Source organism: Pristis pectinata, chromosome 6 (assembly GCF_009764475.1).
Source record: "Pristis pectinata isolate sPriPec2 chromosome 6, sPriPec2.1.pri, whole genome shotgun sequence".
NCBI classification, from domain to species: Eukaryota; Metazoa; Chordata; class Chondrichthyes; order Rhinopristiformes; family Pristidae; genus Pristis; species Pristis pectinata.
This window is the reverse complement of record NC_067410.1, coordinates 16,176,027-16,199,355: the sequence shown is the minus strand read 5'-3', so window position 1 is coordinate 16,199,355 and position 23,329 is coordinate 16,176,027. Positions and strand designations below refer to the sequence as shown.

The 23,329-nt window shown below is 40.4% G+C and overlaps 1 protein-coding gene across 1 annotated transcript in view; it reads left to right on the top strand.

The window, feature by feature from the left end:
- stab1 (stabilin 1) overlaps positions 1 to 23,329 on the top strand; it is a 157,150-nt gene that overhangs the window by 23,604 nt on the left and 110,217 nt on the right. The window contains 9 exon segments of the mRNA XM_052017592.1: positions 833 to 928; positions 2,962 to 3,081; positions 6,216 to 6,412; positions 6,945 to 7,075; positions 11,279 to 11,394; positions 12,166 to 12,245; positions 16,263 to 16,394; positions 19,272 to 19,400; positions 20,977 to 21,039. Coding sequence (XP_051873552.1) covers positions 833 to 928; positions 2,962 to 3,081; positions 6,216 to 6,412; positions 6,945 to 7,075; positions 11,279 to 11,394; positions 12,166 to 12,245; positions 16,263 to 16,394; positions 19,272 to 19,400; positions 20,977 to 21,039 — 1,064 coding nt within the window.

Genomic DNA, 23,329 nt, shown 5'->3' with positions numbered 1-23,329 from the left:
ATCAGCGAGGAATCAGTTTGGAGGGGGTTTGGGAAGCAAGTACGTTGATGGAGTTGGCTGTGTGATTGCAATAGTTTTCTGGTGCCACATTGATTGAGAAGACAAATTGGTTCAGAGTGTTCGAAAGGATGTCATGATCAGGATTGGCAGGGTTGAGGATGTCCGAGGGAAAGCTTCATGATGGGTGGCATTTTACTTTAAGAGAATCTACTGAGGCAGGTTCCCCAGACCAGACTCCACAGTCTAATGACGAGGCAGACCCTATGTAATTGAAAGCTGTTTTTTGAACAAAGACCCATGTGCTCTGCAGGTTACTTACTTCTAGTCCAAAATCATGAAGTTGGTGTGTAAGGACTGTTGGCCAGATCCATGCGACGTGATCCCAAGTTGCTTTATCCTTTTCTCACCATGGCTACTGAATCTAATAGTCATATCTTGACTGTCACTGGACTGTAAGTAGGCTACAGAAATATTGAAGATCAAATCTGTTGTTTTCCTGATCGATATGGGTCAACCACTATGCAATCATTTGCTTAGAATTTGACCTCCGATCAGGACAGCTAATTGTGCTGTATAGCAGCAGCTGTACATCCTACTCTGCTTCCAAAATTCCGTTCTTTTGCTTGACTGCTTTTTTTTGTTTTAGTTGGCTTTTGGGGTTGTGTGAAATTTCAAAACTTAAAATGGAGTCACTTAGGAAAATAATTTGGGAAGGCTTGTTATAAATGCACTTAAGATTGCGCAAGTGAAAATTTGATGGCAATAGAAATGAATACTTAGAATGATATTCACTATGTTTCACTGTATTGTTGTTGGCTGTGTTTATCCAAAGGATGCAAATGTGTACATGGAGTCTGCAGCAATGGGATTAATGGCAATGGAAGCTGCATTTGTTTTTCTGGCTACACCGGGCCAGAATGTGATCAAGGTAAGCATTCTTTCTTAATGTAGGTAGGATAAAAATACAGAGATGGAGGCATTGTTGCCTCCTTATGGCTGTCACTCAATTCAATGTTAACCTATCAGGAAACTGTTGTGTGAAATGGTTCTTTTCTGTCTTAAGGATCAAGGACTCTGAACACGAGCTTTGCAGACCAAAACTAGTTTAATCACAAAGGCAAATGCGGGACAGAATGGATGGGAACAGACACACGCTCACTCATGCACAGGATATCACGAACACGAGAGGGAAATCGCAACTGGGGTAAAATACACTCACACATACTGATACACACAAGTACACAGTAACAATGTACAACTTCAGGATATAACACTTCAATGCCCATCCCACACTAGCAGTGGCCCTTAACACTCCCTGAGTCTGAGTGAAATGCTCCCTGACCATGTGGTGACGCACTCTTACCAATGATCTCTGCAGCATTGTCTCACTACTCCTGGGGTCATCAAAAGAGGAAGGGCTAGTGGATGCAGCCCTTTTTATGGTGCTAGGAGGCTGGGTGGAGCCTCACTGTTGTGATTTAAATGAGCCAATGGTGTGGGAGTCAAAGACAAAGGTTCCTGCCACAGCCAATGGTCAGGCAGGTTCAGAGACAAAGGGTACTGGTCAGGCAAGTTCAAAGTGGTCAGGCAAGTTCAGAGGCAAAAGGTACTCCCACACCTGAGGGGTGGGTGGAGTCGCACCTTGATTGACAGTAGTATCACTTCCGATCAGAGGAGCAATGCTGTCCTCCAGTCAGCGGGGGTCAGTGATGTTACTGTCACGTGACAGCCATGTGGATTTCTCACAACAGAAGCTGACAGAAAATGGGACGATGTCCATTTTGTACCACGATCAATTTTGCTTTCCAATGGGGTACGGTAGCCCAGTCGCTAAATTACTAGACTTGTAATGATCTAGACAGCCGAATTTGGTTGTCGTCACCTTCTCAAGGGCTATTAGAGTTGGGCAATAGTCATTGGCCAATAAATGGGGGGGGGGGAAGAAACTCATTGCAATTATTAAATGAATTGAGTCTGAGAGAACAGTTTTATTAACACTGTTATGAATTTCCTCCTTTTCTACTGGTTTAGTTCTTTTAAACTATATACCTTTCTGAAAAAACTCCAAGATTCCTTTGAGTGCCAGTTTAATTCATCACACTGGCTCTCCTGTAGATCAGATTCCAAACTAGTGAAAATCAGTAATACATTAATTTTTTTGACCTTTGTAGGAGGATAGCAGGGGTTAGTCCTCCTATTATAAGTCTACTGGAAAGCATTAATGGGATTTAAATACTTTCAATAATAGAAGTTACTCAGACCTTTGGTGCTCGAGGCGCTATTAATAAAGATACCAGGCAGCAGATTGTGAAATTCGGGTGCCAGGTTATACATTGGCTGGCACATTTAAGTCTATTCATTGGCTTTGAACGTATGCAGAGCAGTGAAGTGAAAATCACTTCTTCTCCCTCTGAGGAACGTTCCAAGTAAAAGAAAAATTCCAACTCGTTAAATCTGAGACTGATATGGGAACTAGAAAAAAAATCCCATTGCTTTAATGTCTTTCATATGGGGAAATGGAAGGATAGTGTAGGAAAGGTGTAGAATTAACTTTAATCTGCATGTAGCCTTGCCATGCCTGGTCTAGGAAATACTTGGTTGCCAGGAGTGCCCACAATGGGAAATAATGTGTTTTGTTGCCAACACCCTTCAGCACAAAGAGATTATACAAAAATAATAAGGAACAAGCAAAATTCTGCTGTCGGAGATCCAGTGCTTCATATGCAACATATTGGGATTAAAACAAATCCAGGTTTACTGATAACTTGTAAGTGTTTTCATCTTTTAGCTGGACCCCATTTATTTTCATGAACAATGTAATTATTCTGTTCAAAGCATAAAAACAGCCCAAATTCAAAGAGCTTGTCCTATTGATCTGGTGGGATATTTGCCTCCTCTTGTGTTCTATCACTCAATTCAATGTTAAAAGGTTGAAAATAAATGTCTGTTGATTTATCCCAGAGATGCCTGCTTGCAAGACCCTGCAATGTGGAAACAACACACAGTGCATTGAAGAAAAGACAGGAAAGTTAACCTGTTCATGTATGCCTGGTTTTCAGGACATTGCAGGAATGTGTGTGGGTAAGATTGTTTAATCCTCTTGATGCCTAACAATTTTTATAGAATTCCACTGAAAGTTTGACAGTGGAAATTAATTTTTGGGCAAATTTCCTATTTTGTTTTTAATTTATTTTCCTACTGGCAATAACAGATTTAAATGCTGCTCTGCTTTTCTGCCTGCATGTAGAATGGATACATTCATCTGAATTATCTTCACCTCCATTTCTTATCCCCATTTTCTGGTGGTCATGCCTTTCAGCTGTAGATCTTGCTGGTTTAAATTATTGTTTGGTTGCAATGCTATGAGCAAATACTTAACACATTACCTGTATTTTTCTTAATTTGTCTACATCAGGAAAGCTGGTTAGTGGCCTCCATTTCTTGAGACTAACCAAGAGATCTGATTAAAGTGCTCTAAGTGATGAGAAATTACTGATAAGGTGAAAAATGTCAGTGGTGAAATAAGAAATGGAAGACTGAACAAAGGTAGAAGCAGAATCTGTGAAACAAAAGGCGATAAAATATTTTTTAAAAGATGAAAGGTACAGTAAAGGGCTGTGGAAGAGCATTTGGAGACCATCTTGGGACAGACATGAAAATTTTAAAAAAAATACTGCAGATGCTGGAAATTTAAGATGATAACACAAATTGCTGGAGAAATGTCAGCTGTTTCTCTTCCCATAAATGCAGCCTGACCTGCTGAACATTTCCAGTATTTTTTGTCTTTTATTTTAGGATAGACATGTTATGCTCTTTCTGTTGTCACATTCTCTGAGTAACATTGTCAGTGCAGGAGATGCCACAGAGCACTGTCAACCAAACATAAGGAAATAATAGAGAATGCAATGGTGAGACAAACCATTACTGAAAGGACATGTTGGATAGACTGATTTGCCCATCACAGATTGCCATTGTGCTGTTAAACCCAGCAGTCTTTTGTATTTCAGTCAGACTCCTGCCTGTGGTGCCTGGGCCGACTGCTGAACCACTTTGAAGATGAATAAGTGACTAAATCCTGCAATCCATTATTAATCTTCTTCCAAAGAATATCAAATAATTGAATAGACACGGGTGTAGATCTCTTCCCATTTGCAGTAGTTAGGTGTTTCATTAGCTCATTACTTGTGAAAGCTGATGATATTCTGTGTATAGAGATATATAACAGTGTGTGAATTACCCTAGGATCCGAAAGTAATAGCAATCCTAAAAGGAATTCTTGCATGTTTGCCTGACTCCAAGTGATTTAATTTCTCAACAAAATGGCATGTTTCCTGGACCAAACCATCTGTGCAAGAAAAACAAAAAGAATGAATTATTAAGTGATATCATTAAAAACACAGATTTTCCTAGAATTAGGAAACCACCAATGAAATTTGACCTCATGTAGATTTTCTAGCAGGATACCAGAGATGAGTGGTTATAATTGGAACTTCAGTCATTAATGTAGACAAGGTGAGAGCAAACCCTTGTGGAAATGATCATAGTTCTGACGGGACTTGAAAGAATAGGTAATGAGACATAAAGAAGTAATGAAAACAGAGGAAATTTTGCAGAAATACAACTCGAAAGGTTATAAGATTTTGCAATCTCTGATATTAAAATTGACTCAACATGACATTTAAGAGGAAATTGCATAAACTTTTTTCCAGAAATGTACTTTTTTCATCAAATTTACAATAACACAGAATACTTGCATGTCACTGTTCACAGTTGGAAACATTATATTCCTGTAGAACAGTAGACAATGTAATTGCAAACTTAAGTTTGTATCAGAACAACATGTTATTTCCTTAACATGCACTTCACTAGAAACAGCCTGAGAGTTATTCATAGATTCCAACCCATCTTGTGTAATGGAAAGAGAACCTTAAGCTGTGGCCTTTCCCAATGAGTCTTTGCGGCAGCTGCATCAAGTTTCAGTGGTCCAAGCTCTTGGAGTGTGGAAACATTCAGTTGTGGACTGATATTTTCTTTGGAAGACCAACAAAAGGCATCTTTCATTGAGCTGATTATCTTTCAGGACCAGTTGATATTTGTCACTGTCATTGGGAATTAGGTAAACATTTAAGGAAAAAATTCTTAAAAGACCCGAGGAAAAAGTTGATTTGTAATATTAGGCAGATGTGAAGTGGGTTCATTAATAGATACAGTGGATGAAATGCTTGTCTTCTTTACTGAAATTTCAGCAAATTTTCTATCTACTTAAAAGATTTATTTTGCCTCTGAAAATATAATGTCAATTCACCAAGTATCTTTACTGTCACCTTGCTTTTGTATGGGTATTGTTTTCACAAATCCTGAGTGTTCTGACTTGTTTTCAGGCTTGTATTAAATCTGATCTTGTACTTAAATAATGGATAGTCTTGCTAATATGTTTGGATAAAGGAAGTAAGAATTAGAGTATGAATTAGAGTATGCTTCCTCTTAAGTTAATGGTGACGCGCTGGTTAATGCCAATGTCAAAAATTTGGTTAGACCATACTTAGAGTATTATGTATAGTTCTGGTAACCACACTGCAGGAAAGATGTGGTAGCAATAGAGAGAGTGCAGAAAAGATTTACCAGGATGTTGCCTGGAATTGAGAGCTGTAGTTATAAAGAGGGATTGGATAGGCTGGGTTTATTCTTACTGGAATATAGGAGGGTGAGGGGTATGAGAGGCATAGATAGGGTAGATGGTTAGAATCTTTCCCCTGGCCAGGGGAGTCTAGAACTAGAGGACAAAGGTTTCTGGTGAGAGGGGAGAAATTAAAAGGAGATCTGGGGAGGAAGTTTTTCCATACCCAGAGTGGTGAATATCTTGAATGGGCTGCCAGAGGAGGTAATGGAGGTATTTGAACAGACAGCTAGAGAGGAAGGGAGTAGAGGGATATAGACCTAATTGAGACAGATGGGATTAGCATAGTTAGGCATCATGGTTAGCATGGACAAGGTGGGCTGAAAAGACCTGCTTCTATGCTGTATACTTCTATGATTCACTGTGGTAACTGTTAGCCCTATTTTGTTATGGTGAAATTATGATATAAGCTCTTTCGTCCACTCTGAGCAGCTCCAGTTCTGATGTCAACAATAGTTGATGTACAAAACATTTTTTAACATCCATTAATGTTCAGCATTTTATGTAAAAATCCTTTATTTGTGATTCTGTACTCTAGCATTAAATCCATGTACTATGAACATCTGTGACGAGAATGCAGAGTGTGAATACTTTGGTGAAGGGAAATACCAATGTACCTGTCATCCTGGTTACCATGGAAATGGAAAGCTGTGTTGGCCAGTTAACCCTTGCAGCATAGACAATGGTGGTTGCCCTGAAAATTCTACCACCTGCAAGTATGAGGGTCCAGGACAGGTACATTTAATTCATTACTGGGTACGATATGCATGTTAATGACCTTTTCAATTATGGAATTGCCATGTTGGTTACTCACTAAAAGTAAAGTTTGTTATTAAGTTATAAGTTAGATGAACTTGTTTGGTTTACTTTCCTCCAACTTTGTTCAGAAATATATCATAGGAATCACTGAGATTGGAAAGCTCCAAATTCAATCTATGGTGGAGGAACAAGGGGGGAAATCGGAATTGACTCCACTTGCTCTGAGCTATGAAGGAAGGAAATGGCTGCATTTGTGCATGGTTAATGACAGATGAGGGCAAGATATAGATTTCCCAAAATCTATCTTCTATCCAATACAGAGGCTTACACTAAAAGAATGCCTACTTCCATGGAGTAGTAGAGAATATTCTTCACCTGAGGAACTTGGATGAGAGCTATGAGAATTAGGAACTTATGTGGTACATGCATGATTTCAGATTAAATATCTGTAGCCTCTGCTGTGTTTATCACAGTTGAAGATTACAATGGAATTTTCCTTTCTTTAAAGTCATCTTGCAAGTGCAAAGATGGATTCATTGGCAACAATCCTTCAGAAGGTTGCAGCCTGAGAGAAGTTTGCAAGCCATCTCTCTGCAATAAGACAGCAAAGTGCGTAACAGTATCACCTGGAAACTTCAAGTAAGTATTATCTGCAGGTAATGAGCCATTATTAGTATATGGTACTATTTGAATATTCAGAGAGAATGGTGAAATGCATACGGACAAATCATGGTAAGCAGTGACTGAAAGATGGAAGTGAGTGAAAAATTTTCAATAGTTGGCTGTTCTTTGCATAATTGAAAATGGGTGATGGGTAGAGCAAAATTCTTGAGAACATGGGCACTGATTTGCCTATGAGATTTAATTTAAAATGAGTGTCCAGGGCTGAAGCTGCAACTGTGTCTTTTTTTAAAGAGCAGATTTTTAATCCTACTTCATTCATGGTACACTGGTTGATGACTTCATGGAGAAATGGCTGGGATATGCGAAGCAGTTTAAATGAAGGCCATTAAGATATTCCTGGACTGTGCATATTTTTTCTTATCTATAGGTAGATTTTGTCCTTCACCACTCCAGGATATGCTTTCTTTCCAGTGCGGCATACTTCCCTTAATCAGTACTCCCACCTGTCTGCCATTCATCACCTCCCTCCACTCCTTAATTCTCTTCCCTATCTTTTCTGAAGACCACACAAGAACCAGAGAGTAACTGTCTCTAACAGGAGGGACCCTAGCCATCACTTCTTAATGTTCAATGGAACTACCATCTCCACCATCAACACCTAGGGGAATCGCCATTGATCAGAATCTCAACTGGACCAGCTGCATACAAAAACAGGTCAGTGTCTGGATATCCTGTGGCAAGTGACTCACCTTCAGGGAACCCAAAATCTTTCTGCTGTCTTCAAAGCATTGTAGCATGATGAAGTGTCTCCACTTGCCTGAGACAACAACCCTCAACAAACTCAGCAGTATCCAGGATAAAGCAGCCCACTCTATCTACCATTGTGAATTTTCGCCTCCTCCTCCACTGGTGCACCATGGCTGCAGTGTGTGCTGTCCACAAAATACACCACTATTATGAACCTCGGCTACTTGACAAACACTTCCCTAATATGCAACCTCTATCACCAAGGAGGAGAAGGGCAGCAGCTGCATGGGAACACCACCTCCTGCAAGTTCAGAAATATATTGCTGCGCCTTCGTCATTGTTGGAGCCATGTCCCAGAATTACCTCCCCACGTCATTGAAGGACTGCAGTAGTTGAGGAACATACCAAACCGCTGCCATCTCAAGGGCAATTAGGAGTGAGCAATAAATGCTGGTCTTGCTAGTGACGTACGCTGTACCTCTCATACGCTAAAAGATGAACTCTTGATCTCCCAATACACCTTGTCGTGGCCCTTGCACTTTATTTGTCTACGTGCCCTGCACTTTCTCTGTAACTGTAACACAATATTCTGCTTTTTGTTTCCCTTTTTACTACCTTAATGTACTTGTGTATGGAATGATCTGTCTGGATAGCATGCAAACAAAAGCTTTTCATTGTATCTCGGTACATATGACAATATTAAACCAATTCTAATACTAATACCAATACATCTTGAAATAGCTAAATAAAAGTGAATGAAAATTTTAATTGAGAGATTGCCACTGCAAAATTCAGTAGTGCGTGAGGTCCAGAATGTAGTTTGTATGGGCTTTGAACACTGAAACTCCATTCTTGGCAGAGAACATGAAACTAAATGACACTGGGTCTGGGTCGCAGGGCTGGTGAGATCAAGAGTTCGAGAACCCAGAGTGGGCTGAAGGATAAGGGAACTGGCTGGTGGATGGGGTAGAATCATTTGGCCATGGAGCTGCAAATGATATTATCGGCTGGTGAGAATGGTTGTGATCATCATTTGGGGGGGCCATGTTCCAGGGCTGGCAGGGATTGGAGGTGGGATTGTGGGTAGTCTGGATTACAATGCTAGAAGTTTGTGGGGAATTGGGTGTGGGGCTGGAGATGATTAGGTGTATCCAGGTGAGGGTTGCGCTGACAAATCAGTTCAGCGTTGGTGGAGGGATCAGGCAGCAGATTGATGAGGGTTGTCAGTGCAGATCACTAGGAGGTTGAGGTAGAGGGCTCAATGGAGAGCCACAGTGACAGTTAAATACTTAACTTCAAGATCTAACTGAGATGTACTCCCTTCACTAGAGTCCTCATGCCAGCCCTATTCGGGCATGTCCCCTCTGAATTGTACTGAAGCTGCACTCACAAGTCTAATGCATAACTACTTCTACCATAATGACCCACAGTGTCCATGGTTTGTGTGCATGGTCCAAAGTCACAGAAGCAGTGTCCAGGCATCGGTTGCATGCCTTTGGGCATCATCTTGCATGTTGGAGCTCCTAGTGTGTCATATAAATAGGCAGAACCTTAGACTTTTGTGGAACTGGTGGAAAGTCCTCTATTTTCTCCTGTTCTTTCAGCATTGGACACATTATCCTGCTTTGGGATCCTGGGATTTAGTGGCGAATCTTCAGACCATGAGTTTTTAAAAGAGTTTTGTAGGACAAGAGGAGCATTCATTGATAGAATATCGAAGCTCTTTTACGTAAATGCATGCAAGCTTTGTGGGAAGCTTTTCACTGGTTTCAAGACTTTGTGAAAGCAGCGGACCTCAAGTTTATAATATCACACTTGTCCAGAATTCAACCCATTATTCTATTAAATGTGTTCATGAAGAATTTCACTCTGTCATTTGCAACAAATTTATGATAGTGCTCTAAATGAAGAAAACTTATCCTTTTGTCACCAACAGACAGATTTTTGAGCAAAGAATAAACTGCTGGAAGAACTTAGCAGGTCAAGTATTTGTGTGCAGTTGTGGTCGGCCATTACAGGAAGGATGTTGAGGCTCTGGAGAGGGTGCAAAAGAGGTTCACCAGGGTGCTGCCTGGATTAGAGAATATTAGCTATAAGAAGAGGTTGGACAAACTTGATTGTTTTCTTTGGAGCATTGGAGGCTGGTGAAAGACCTGATAGAATTTTATAAAATTATGAGAGGTGTAGGTAGGGTAGACAATCAGAGTCTTTTCCCCAGGGTAGAAATGTCAAAAGCTAGAGGGCATAGCTTTAAGGTGAGAGGGTGAAAGTTTAAAGGAGATGTGTGGGTTAAGTTTTTTTTTTACACAGAGAGGTATGTGCCTGGAATGCACTGCCAGAAACTGTGGTGGAAGCAGACATGATTATGGAGTTTTAAAGAGAAATTTACATAGAACATTGAACACTACAGCACAGTACAGGCCCTATGGCCCACAGTGTTGTGCTGACATTTTATCCTGCTCTAAGTTCTGTCTAACCCTTCCCTCCCACATAACCCTCCATTTTTCTATTATTCATGTGGCTATCTAAGAGTCTCTTAAGTGTCCCTAGTGCATCTGCCCCCCCCCCCCCCCCCCCCGAACCTCTGCTGGCAGTGCGTTCCACACATTCACCACTTTCTGTGTAAAACAAAAACACTTGCCTCTGACATTCCCCTTATACCTTCCTCCAATTACCTTAAAATTATGCCCCCTTGTGTTAGCCATTTTCGCCCTGGGGAAAAGTCTCTGACTGTCCACTCGATGAATGCCTCTTATCATCTTGTACACCTCTATCAAGTCACCTCTCGTCCTCCTTCGCTTCAAAGAGAAAAGCCCTACTCACTCAACCTATCCTCATAAGGCATGCTCTCCAATCCAGGCAACATCCTGGTGAATCTCCTCGGCACCCTCCCTAAAGCTTCCACATCCTTCCTATAATGAGGTGACCAGAACTGAACACAATACTCCAATTAGACAGGCACATTAATTTGCAGGGAATGGAGGGATACGGATCACATGCAGGCAGATGGGATTACTTTAATTTGGCATCATTATAAACACAGACGTCGTGGGCTGAAGGGCTTGTTCCTGTGCAGTACTGTTCTATATTCTAAGCAGCATCATTGGAGGCAAAGGGATGGTCGATGTTTTGGGTTGAGAGCCTGAGTCCTGATGCAGGATCTCTACCTGAAAAAGTATACATCTCTTTGCCTCCACCGATGCTGGTTGACCCACCGAGTTACTCCAGCAGCTTGTTTTTTTGCTCTAGATCCCAGCATCTGTAGTCTCTGATGTTTCCAGACAGATTTTTGAATTGGCTTTGGCTGGATCCAAGAAACTTATTAACACTGTGCATAGGAGTGATAAAATTCATTAAGTAACCCATTTTTAGCTTTCACGTGGAAGAAGCATTTGTTACTTTTTCTGGCAGCAAGTCAGTGATTGGCTCACAATGATTGATTTTAAATCTGCTTGTTTTCTTACTATTCAGGTGCGTCTGCAAACCAGGTCAGATTGGAGATGGACGGAAGTGCATTGGTCCTCTAAGGGAAGTGATCCAAAAACTAATCCCCTACCAGTATAGTACTGCACCAATTACAATGTTCGGTAAATTTCTCAAATATTCTCAAACTATCGTGCTGAATCCTCATGCTCCATCTAGCTGTTGCATTTACGGGAGCTGGAATCATTGTAAATGCCACCAGACACTGGCCTGGAAATTCTCAACTACTGCAACATTTTGAAGTGTTATGCAAGTGCATTTTACCTTAAAGGTAATCACAAATGGATATTTTGTGTGTGCACAGTGCAACTCCAGATCATGGATCCAAGTCCTTCATATGCATTTCCATAGATGCTGTCTGGTAACATTAACTGGTGGACAATGTGTGGTTGGCATCACATGAACAAAATTCTACTTTGCGTTTGAGGCTGACGAATGATGTACCTTGAAGACCAGAGGGTTAAGGCATTCACCAAAGCTAGTGAAAGGGCCATCCCACTAAGGCTATCGCTCAAGGCAGTTTCTTCTTGTCCTAAGTGGACACCCCCAGCTTCTCCTGCAATTCCTCCCAATCCACCCGTATCCTCGTGCTCCATTGGATCACTTCCCTATATCCCCTTCTTGATTCTCCTCGGCACCTGATGCATTCATTATCTCCTTGGCACACACCAGTCATACTATTTAAGCTGCTGCTTGTGCAAACATGACCATTGGTCTTATGGTTATTTTGAGAACAAATTCTGGGCCAATATTAATTTAAGAAGCAGTTTCATTGTCATGTTAATGTTTTTTTTCTTCATAATAAATCAGTTTTGTTAATTTTGAAAGAAGAAATGCAAAAGTATTTTTCATACTATTTTCTTTAATCTTTTCAGATAATGGATGCTTATTAACATTAAGTAAAATGGGGCCTTTTACAGTTTTTCTTCCTCTTGTCAAAAACCAAAAAAAGATGGTAAGTTATTATGAAGAATGAGGAGAAGTATTAAAAACATTTCCCATTTTATACCAAAAAGTGTTTTTATCCTAAAGTCCCAGGTTGATATTTTTGAATTGGGTTCCATTCAAACCCAGGTCATCTCTGTGTTGAGGCTGTGTTACATTATGAATGGCAGATGGTTCATTGTTGAATGCTTCATTAGAATGTGAGGACTGCAAACTGTCTGAGATTCAACCCAGATTTACCACAACCTTCTGCAGTCTTTCAATAAATAAGATTCACAACTGAGGAGACTGATCTACATGGTATTCATTATGCCAGGAATTGGTGATCCAGTTTATTACTACACTTGTATATCCACCTATCACTTTGGCCAGAGTGGAGGTAGAAAAAAAGAGAAAGGGAGATTGAAACTTATTGCAGAGAGTGCTTTGCTCTGTATTTGTGATGTGCATAGTCATGCTTCAGACTCTTTTTGGCACCTCGTCATATCTCTACATAAACATGGAGATACCAGCTTTACATGGAGTTATTTAGGGGCTGAATGGCAGCAACATCAGCAATGTTTGCTTCTGTGAGTCCAAGATCTGAATTACTTTCAGATTTGTCAGTAAACTGGGCTCCAAACAGGTGGCTCTGCTCATATATCGTATTCAATTTGCGTTTGGTTTCTACAGTTGGAGTATTTGGATAATGAAACAGCTGTCTTGGTAGAAGTGGTGGACAGACACGAGTGAGCCTTTCTGAAAATTCTTTCTGGTGGGTAAATGGACTTAGAGGGTCTCCAGTGGAGTTTCAGTGGCTGATTGGCTGTTTCTCATGCAAGAAATAAGTGTCCAGCGATTCAAAGTCTCTCCTAATGATTCTAGCACTGAACTAAGCTTTTCAACCCTGGTCTAATTTATCTTCTCTTTCCCATATTTATTTATACCTTTTCAAATTCTAATTGGTAATGGTTTTGTAGTTTGTATCTCATTAACATTCCATGTTCTAGTTTCATTCAGTTTGGGGGGAAAATAACTATTTTTTCCTCATGGTGGTTATCTTGAGTTTCTGCCCTTTGATATTGCTGAACTCTCATGTGGAAATAATCTTTCACTATCTACCCTTCCAAATCCAACCAGGGTTTTGAGAAACTGTTGGATTTTTCCCCTTAATCTTTTTCTTCATAATGAAGACCTCGCGTGAACCTTTCTGGTGCTCTTTCCATTGATCTAGTCTTCCTCTAGTCTTCTGCTAGTTAACTAAGTGTTCACAATGACACTTCCTGGTTGAAACAATGCCTTTTACTGATTGAAAAATGTATTCTGGCTTATTTTGTTCCTCTTTGTGTATAATCCTCAGAATTCCAGTTCTGAGCAATTGCAGTCTTGGCATCTTTTTGTATCCACACATTCACCTTTTAGAGTTCAGTGGATCCGTATCCCTTGATAGATTTGTATTTCCTCAGTGTGCTCTATCCAGTATGTGTAAAGCCAAATTGACAACCTCCATGTGACTGGATAATACTGTACAGTTTAGAATTCAATACCAAACAGCTTGAACATTTTAACCACTTAGTTTGAAAGATAGCAGTAACTCCTTCACATTTATGACATGTGTTTTAATCTCAATTCAAGAGTGCATTCACCTTTTGATGCAATAGGTTCACTTCCAGATACATTTTAAATATGGATGTGAGAAGTGAAACAAACCAGTGAAGGAGAATTAAATCTTGAATCCTTTCTGCTTTTGAAGGTAATCGGCTTTACTGTTATTCAGGTTCAAAGTACTCTCAAATGGATCAAGTCAAAGAACTCACAAATATTCCTGGATATGTTATATCAGGAACACATCAAAATTTCGATCCAGCACTCCATTTTTCGACTATTCCTAGTAATTTTCATTTATTAATACTTAAGCGTGCAAAAATATTTTCCTAGGGCAGACACTGAAATGTTTATTCTAAAACCTACATTCCAATGGATGGTGTTTCAAAGACTTTTATTCTGTTCATTATTAAATTAATTTCACGTGAATAGCCAGGAGCTCCATTGTAAATGAAACCATCAAAAAAAATTGAAACATTCTTGACTGATGTACTTCTAAATCCCAGGATCCCAAAGCAGGATAATTTGTCCAATGCTGAAACAAACCATTGCATGCAATGCAATCATAAACTAATCCCAGTTTATTACTGCAACCAATACTATGTAGCTAAAACAAATGTAAAATCCATATCTCCTTCCTTTTCTTTCAGTCTTCATTTCCAGTTTTATTATTTTAATTTTATTTCAATATAAAATGCCCAGGCTAGAAATTCCTCTGCCCTTAAATAAGCACTCTAATTCTGTGCTGTGCAGGAAACATACTGGTGCCATTGGGATACATTTTTCTTTCACACTATTAGTGTGTATTTTGCAGCACATATTACATCACTTACCTTGTTATTGCACAGTAATCACTTATTAGCATTCAAATAGATTGCACATGTGTACTGAGTCCTTTGTTAGTTAACACCAGGGCTCCATGTTTAAAGGATACCTCATCACTAAACCTTCCCACTCCTGGAAGTGCTTCTGGTGCCTTACAGAGAAATGAATGCATGAGATTTTCAGCTGTTCAGGGAGTGGGTCCCCAGATTCATCAATACTGATGAGATGGGCAGCGATACAGAGAGAAATACAGCAGGTGTGCCAGGAGGGTTTCCAGAGCAGAGGTAAAATGCCATGGGCAGGAGGTGGCCAGAGCGATTAATGCCAACATTGATTCACTGCTAATTTTGGTAATGGCTTGGCTGATCAACTCTACTGGACTTGAAGTGAGTGGTCTGAGTAACACACAGTGTTCTTGCCATGACGCTTTGGTTAATCATTACCAAAACCATATGATGGCAGGGAGGAATGTCATTGTTCCAATAAAGTGGGTCCTACAAAGAGACTTTCCAGGCAGTGATAAGTTTCCTTGCAACCTGTTCAAAGAGGTCTCCCTTTGTCACCATTTACAGAAATCTCCTCTGTCTGCTCCTCCTCCTCTTTGTAAAGAAACATAACATGAGCCCACACAATGGTAAGGCTGTGTGGCATCCTGCTGATAATAACAAATTATCTCTCTCAAAGATACAGAGCACCTTTGGGTGGTGAAGATGGTGAAATCTCATCCAGAAGATCTGAATGGCACTCTTTGTTGGGCTAAAGGAGATCATGTGGCTATTATTATAGCAGCTCTCAGCTATGGAGAGGGGGTGGTGACTTGTCCACTTGAGTCAGTCCTCCTTACAATGAGGTAGCTAAAAAAGCAGGAAGTGGGTACCATATTCTGCCAAAGAGTGTATGAGTTACGCTCGCTTCTTGGCAACCTGGTACTGAACTTCCTTCTGGTGGATGTAACAAGGTGAGATCTAGTGGCCAAATGGATACAGTGCTTCACTCCCAGAAATTTCAGGAAGCCTGTATTCCTTGCAGGTCATCAACCTGCCTTGCCAGAGGGACTCTGCTCAATAAGAACAGACAATCCTCCTTTTCCTTGAGCAGAAAGTATCAGTGACCTCCCTAATGCTGTAGTGAGTAGCAAATTGGAATCTATTGCATGGGTCATTACCTTATAAACCTTCGCTTCTGGGTGCATTGCTCCTCAGAGAACTGGAGATAGGATTGTGTATTCTTGGAGGATAATGTCTGTGAACCTTTTTCTCTTCCTATGTGGTCTCCAGGTATGTCTGCCCTGACACCAACATCTGTCCCATAACTCCACCTTTAGCTGCTACCCACTAAAATGCCCATGGTAAAAGGTAATAACTCGAGAAATGACAATGCACCAAGCCCAGTGCAATATAGTTTTGGCAGGTTGAACCTCCCTGAATGATGAACACAATGTCCACAAATGTATCCTTATATTGGCTAAAAACTGCATTCAAAAACTATTGTTAGCCAAGCAAAGCCAAAAAATCTAAACATTTACAATGTTATGCCACTGGTGTTATCAAGTTTCAGACTTGATGTAGTCCTTTTCTGATATTTTTATTTTCCAATTGTGTGTTGTATCCCAACAAAGGTAGGAGAGACAGACAAGTTTTCATGCAAACAACATATTGTCCCTGGCGTTCTGCTGCTCAAGGACTTAAAGAACACTAAGACCTTTGAAACATTGGCTGGCGATACAGTTGAAGTGATGCAGACAGAAAAGGTAGGGTAATTTATTGAAGTCTCTGATTTTGAATATTGTACCTTTGGCTTATCACAAGATTAGTTGCATGTGTTTTAACAATGAAACTTTTTATTGGCGGATTAGAACTGAATACACATTTCTTTTGGATGAAAGAGCAAGAAGTTTTAGGCTAGAATCCCACTCAACACAATGAGAGAGGAGACAGTAGAGAGTTGACTCAGCCCTGGCAGTCATTGCGTACATGTAACATTGACAATTGGTCTCTTATCCCCCGATGAGTGGAGACATCGAGCCCTGATGGGCAATAATTTACACTGGAAAAGATTTTTTTTGCAGTTTCTTTAAATATAGAGTCAGATGAAGGTTTTGGGTTTTATCCATTGAACTGTGTTCAATTGGAATTATTTAAAAACTTGGTCCTTCTTTGTGACTATTGATATATTATAATTATTGTAGAATAGAAGTTTGGATAGAAGTTTCACTGACTTATTGAATTTTTTTGCAAAAGCAGAACTTAATGTAAATGGTTGGAGCTGATTAGTATTTGCCTTAATCAGTTAACTAGAGGAGATTTGAGGAGTATAAAATTTCTCTTAAGACCACAATTTTACCATCAGTATTAGTACTCCAGTATAGAACTGCTTCTCTCTAATACAATATATAGAACTAATACGTAGAACTTTGAGAATTACCTCTTTAGATTTTTGCTTGTAGTTAAGTAGGCATTACGAGAGTAAGTGGCACAATTGTTTCAGATCATATTACCCACTTCCATATTCATCCCATTCTTCTATTGTACCAATCCTCTACCATCTACAGATGCTGAATGAATGAGCTTGGTTCCTTGGCTCTGCTTTTCTTCACTCCACCCCAATGGAAACCCCTTACATGTGCTTTGGCAGATTTCTTGACCGTAATCTATCCTTTTCTCACCTGATCTCTATACACAAGTGCTGTCCAGTAAGAGTGAAAGGTTGTGATAAAAGAACAGACTTAATCCCTGTGCAGAGTGGGGATGAGCAAGGCAAGTATCATCACACCAACCCTCTTCTCAATTTTCTTCAATGCATTACCTCAGCTCAACTTCAAGGGTATTCCATTTCCCTGGAGGAATAGAGCTAAAGTACAGGACAAGTGGGAAACCATTAAACCCTTCATCTCCCCCACCCAAACCAAGATCTCCTTGGCCTCAGTTATCGATTTACAGATATGTGGATGATTCCCACACATGGAGTTATGTTTGGAGGTTGAGTTCAAGATTATTGTTGATTCCTGTATCAAAGTGCAAGAGATGATTGGCTTTATCGTAAACATCTAGAAGGCAAAGGTCCTTCAGCAACCTGTCCCCACTGCACAACACCACCCACAGACAATCAAGATCCATGGCAATACCTTGGTCAGTTTGAATCACTTACTGTATCTTGGGATCCAGCTCCGACAAAGGCCAACTCCCAGAACAAAATCCATCACTGCTTCATCACTGCTAGCAAAGCCTTTGGCAATCTGCGGAAGAACGCCAAGATCCCAAACCTGGCACAAGATTCACAACTGAGTAGCAGTGACTCCTCCTGTCAATAGAGACTTTGTAAATCTATAGTAGCACTCGAGAGACACCCCAAATGTTGCTTCCACAAAATCCTTCAAATCCACTAGCAGGATAGGTGACCAATTTCTGTGTCCTCTCCAAGCCACAGGGTTCATGTGCCTGATACCAGGCTTCCAAGACAAGCACTTTGTTCCAAGTTCCTTTGCAGCAAGTGATTTGCAGGAAGACAGAGGAGATGTTTCAAGGATGTTCTCAAAGGCTCCTTGAAAATAACATGAAACCTCCCCATTTACTCACATGAATTCCTGGCCCAGGAACATTTGGTAAGGCACTGACCATGTCACATCTCTCAGACGGGAGATCGTGGAGACCAAGTGCAAACAGCGGAACGACCTCAGAACAATTCAAGCCACTCACCTGTCCCGTCAAGATCCAGTTGTCCCATCTGTGGCAGAGTGTGCGGACCTTGAAAAAGACTCTGCAACTGTCTCAGGATCCCCACAACCAAAGGGAAAGCACATCATCTTCAACCCTGAGGGACAGAAGAAATGATGAAGAACAACAACAGCAAACATTTTTCTTGAGTTTGTTTGGCAGATAAGTGGGTGTTGACATAAATTGTAAACTTTCTACCTCCCTCCCAAATTAGATCGGTTTAAGTGAAGACATTTAGGGAATGGACCAACTATGTAAATTCAATGTCTGCATGAACAGTTCAGAGGTTGGGTATCCTGCAGTGAATGACTTGCCTCTCTCCAAAATCAGGAGTGTGACAGAAACCTCTCCACTTGCCTGAATGAGCACCTCTTTGACAACATTCAAGAAGTTCGATATCATCGAAGACAAGGTAGCTTGCCTGATTGGCAACCTGTCCGCCAACCTAAATGTTCATTCACTACAGCAAAAGGCACTTCAATTACTTGTCTAGTTTACACTGACAGTGTCTTCCAAATCTGCAGAAAGGATAAGGGGAGCAACTGCATGAGAACACCACCACCTGCAGGTTCCCCTTCAAATGGCACATGCCTATGACTTGGAACGATATCACCATTCCTTAAGCATCCCTGAGTTTGTAACTTGGAACTCTCTAATCAATAGTATTGCTGGAATCCCTTCATTAGAAAGACCACAGGAGTTCAAGGAGGTGACTCACTGACACCTCAAAGGCAGGTAGGGGTGGACAATAAATGCTGACCTTCCCAGCACGCCAAGATCCCAAAAAATGAATAAATATAAGAAAGGGTAGCAGACTGTGTGTCTCAGACTAACGTTATGGTTAAAAACTTCCAGGTTTACAATTTTAAAAAAGCCACATTCACTAATTCTTCCTTTTTATTCCTCTGTGTAAGTACTTTCAGCTTCTATTTCAAAACAAAACATACAATGTACTGAGAGGAGACAAAGTCGCATCCAATGGTGTCATTCACATCATTGACCAGTTTCTAGCTGGAAGTTCTGAAGATCTTGGAGATCCACAGGTAAGTGTCAAATCACTTTACATAAACCAACTCATTTTAATGTATTTGTTACTTTTTATGTAATTTGTTGTGCGGTTAGCACACAAAGATGAACTTGAGCAATTTTTTCTTAACTTGCGTCTATGGGGCGGTTGCCTATTACCCAAATGAGATGTGGCCTACTTAGTGTGATCATCTGGGAGATTTTTCATCTGTAGTTCTGAATAATTCTCCATATGCCTCCAGCTCTGTGCCAGGGATATAAAATCTTTCATTGTTTCTGAATTAATTTACAAATTTGTGGCTGAAGACCTTTTCCCCTCTGGGAACGGTAACTAAACTACAAATTCAGTTTTACAGATGTGAGTTATTAGAATAATTTTGTACACAGTGCTAGTTGCTTAATTTTTCAAAGTATACCCTTAAAAAAATCCACAAATAAATACATCATTGTTATGTTTTGAATTATTATATGAATGCAAACTAGATTATCATACTTATTAAAAGTGCATTTCCTGGGGTTGCTATTAAATCCAAGAGGCATACGCATGCCCAGATTCGTAACAGAGCACATGGTTTCCACACCCAATAAAGGTCTGCACAGCAGCAGCAAGTTACTGATAGAGTGAGATTTGGTACGGAGCTATCTAGGGGAGCATGGATGGCACTTGCCTCAATGACTGGATACAAAGCCACCCCTTAGGTGGCAAAGCAGCTTTAACTGGACAATAGTCATACAGGCAAGGACAAGTTACACAATCCTTGTAAAACCCTCAAACAATATTACAGAATAGAACTTATTCTAATTCATTTTTGCTGCCAGGGTCAATATATATTGTCTATCTCTAACTCCCAGCAAGTGTACTATGCACATCAATGTGGAGAAGGAGTGCATATCACACCAGGTCACTTGCACTTCCAATATATTTAAGGATGTAGTGACGATCCAGACTGTGCAAGGCAGTTTGCTTGACATTAATGTCTAGACACTAGGCTTAATATAAACCCAGAGTAATATGATTGCGAACCATCAATGCACTAAAGACTAGGATCCAATAAGAAGAAGTAGGTGATCTTGGGAGGAAAGTTAATATCGTCATAACAAAAATATGGAAGGGCATAACAAAAATCATGATTAAATTCCATTTAGATTATGAAGGCCTTGACATTACTGTGTAATATGAAAATATGATAACATTAAATGAATTCCTTTGCTAGTATTTGCTGGCAGTAGTACTCTTTATTTTTCCATATTGGTAGGCTCAAGACTTTTTGTTTGAGTTCTATTTTCATTTTGTATTAAGTGTATCAATCCCACCCTTAATATGTCAAAGAAGGAATTCAAACCCTGTTAGTTCAGAAAATTCAATTTTCTGAACTTTTCTTTAAAAGGTAACCTTTATCAGCCAATGGGGAATTTATTATTTAAAGCATCAATTTTCTGTGTAATTTCCAAAACAACCCACCCCTCAGCATTTACTTTCGATGTTCATAGTTTCTCATTCCATTGTTTCTTTTATAAATGTTGTAACTTGGCATAGATTATAACTAGCGTGAGTGAATCTGACAATTTTCTTTGTTTTTATTTTCAAAACAGAAAACTGTTGCTGATATCCTTGCCAATGGAGAGCTGTTCAGTAGATTTGAAACTATTCTTGAGGTAATCTAAAAGTACTTTACCCATTAAAACTTAAAAAAAAATTATATTGTCTTTTTGTATGAGTTCCCATTCAAGTACACTCAAGTACATTCACTAGTATGATTTGCTTCTGTTTTGAATTGTATTGCACTGTGGGTTCATGTTTCATTAAATGGCCACTTCTATTGCAGTGCCACTTCAGGCAATAGCTGTGAGGTCACGAATCTTGACTTTGTGCCTGATCACCATAATTTTTCTAGTGGCTATGTAAAGCCCAGCAAAGTTTGACAATGGAAAATCCCTGGTTTGACCTACTGTAGGACTGCTGGCAGCAAGGAGAGATGGCCATCAGTCATTCTGCTGGCAGCTTTAAAATTGTTACACCTGCTGACATCTAGATCTACCACAGGAAAAGTCAGCACCAGGGTCCTTCTCAACACCTACCCCCCACCACCCCCCCCCCACCCTCCCCACGACGGTTGAAGAGCTGCTCTTCGAATTGCAGCGTGGAGAGCAATAGAGAGCTGTTTCATAGATTTGAATTAGATTGATCAGAATTAATCTAGTTCTTCACAATGTGATGACTCCAAAAGAAATGACAGGGGCAGAACCATAGCCTACATGGCTTTTTTTGAAAAAAGCCTTTGACTCTATTAACCTGGAGGAACGGGGATCTGGAGCGCTCTCCTCAAGTTCGGCTGGTGACAGAAACTTGTCTCCATCTTATGTTTGCTTCTTGACAGCATGCAAACCAGTGTCCTAACCAACAGGTCCACAACAGAGTCAACACCAGTGAAACCCGTGTCAAACAAGGCTGTCTTCTTTCTTTGATAGTTTTTCAGTCTTTCTTGACAATGCTACACCTCATCCCCAAAAGAGGAGCTAATCTGGAGGAAAAATGAGAACTATTCAACCTACATTGCCTCCACTCCAGAATCAATGTCAACTCCATCTCAGTGATCAAGCTGCAGTATGTAGATGATGGTATTTGCATTCAGAGGCTGAGTTCTAAGACATCATCAATGTTTTCACCAAACCATACAAGAGAATGAGCCTTGAATTAACATTTGCAAGTCAAGGGACCTTTACCAACCTATCCCCTCTGCACAACACTACACTCCAACAATAAAGGTTTATGGTGAGGCCCTAGAAAACCTGGACCACTTCTCATATCCCTGGAAAACATGGAGCCACCTCTCAGCAAAGGTAGGCATTGGTGATGAAGTTCACCATCATTTCACCACAGTCTTTTGAAGAAAGGGGTGTTTGACTTCTGATGGTGCAAAACTCCTGTTTGACACACAGCAGTGATCCCTGCCCTCTGGAGAACTGGAATACCTACAGCAGGAATCTCAAGACACTGGGAAGATATGCCAGTGTTGTCTCTGCAAAATCCCACAATTCATGGGAAGGATAAGTGGATCACAAAGGCCAACGTCCACAGAATTGAGTCCCTTGTCATACTCAGTCAGCACTGATGGGCAGGTCTGTTCGTTTATGTGCATAGCAACGGGCTCCTAAAGCAGACACTTTATTCTGTGCTATGTCACAAGAAGGGATTACCAGGCAGATAGTGGAAAAGCCTCAAGGATGTGCTCAAAGCCTCCTTGGGAAAAAAATGCCACATCCCCACTGACTTCTGGGAATCCCTGGCCCATGACTGCTCAAATTGAAGAATAAGTATTCAAGGTGGAATCAAAACCCTCACGTTCATGCATCAGAAGCCCTGCATAAGTGGTAGAAGGATCACATCACCTCCCAATATACTCCCACCACCAACCCTTCAGGTATCTGCTGCCCCATTGGTGGAAGGCTTTCTTGCATCTTCCATGCTGGCCTCATTAGAGACCTCAGAAGCTACAAAAGGAGAATGAAAGTAAGTCATCCTCGATCCAGAGGGACCACCTAAGAAAATGAAGAAGACAAGAATACTGAGGAACCAGATGGAATGTTGGCCTTCATTGCAAGGGAGTTGGGAGTACAAAAGTAGGAACTCTTGGAGTAATGTGCACAGTTTTGTGAAGGGCCAGACTTGCTTGGGAGGCTGTTTGGGGAAGTTCACTAGATTGATTCCTGGTATGAAAGAGTTGTCTTTTGAGAAAATTTAAGCAGCTCAGGCCAAAACTTACTTAATTTTAAAAGATGAGAGTGACCTTATTGAAACGTATAAGGTACTGAGGGAGCTGGACAAGGTGGATGCCAAGAGAATGTTTATCTTCACAGATGAATCTGAAACGAGCCACCATATCAGGTTAAGGAAATACCCATCTAAATCAAAGATGAGGAGGAATTTCTTGGAGGATTATGAATC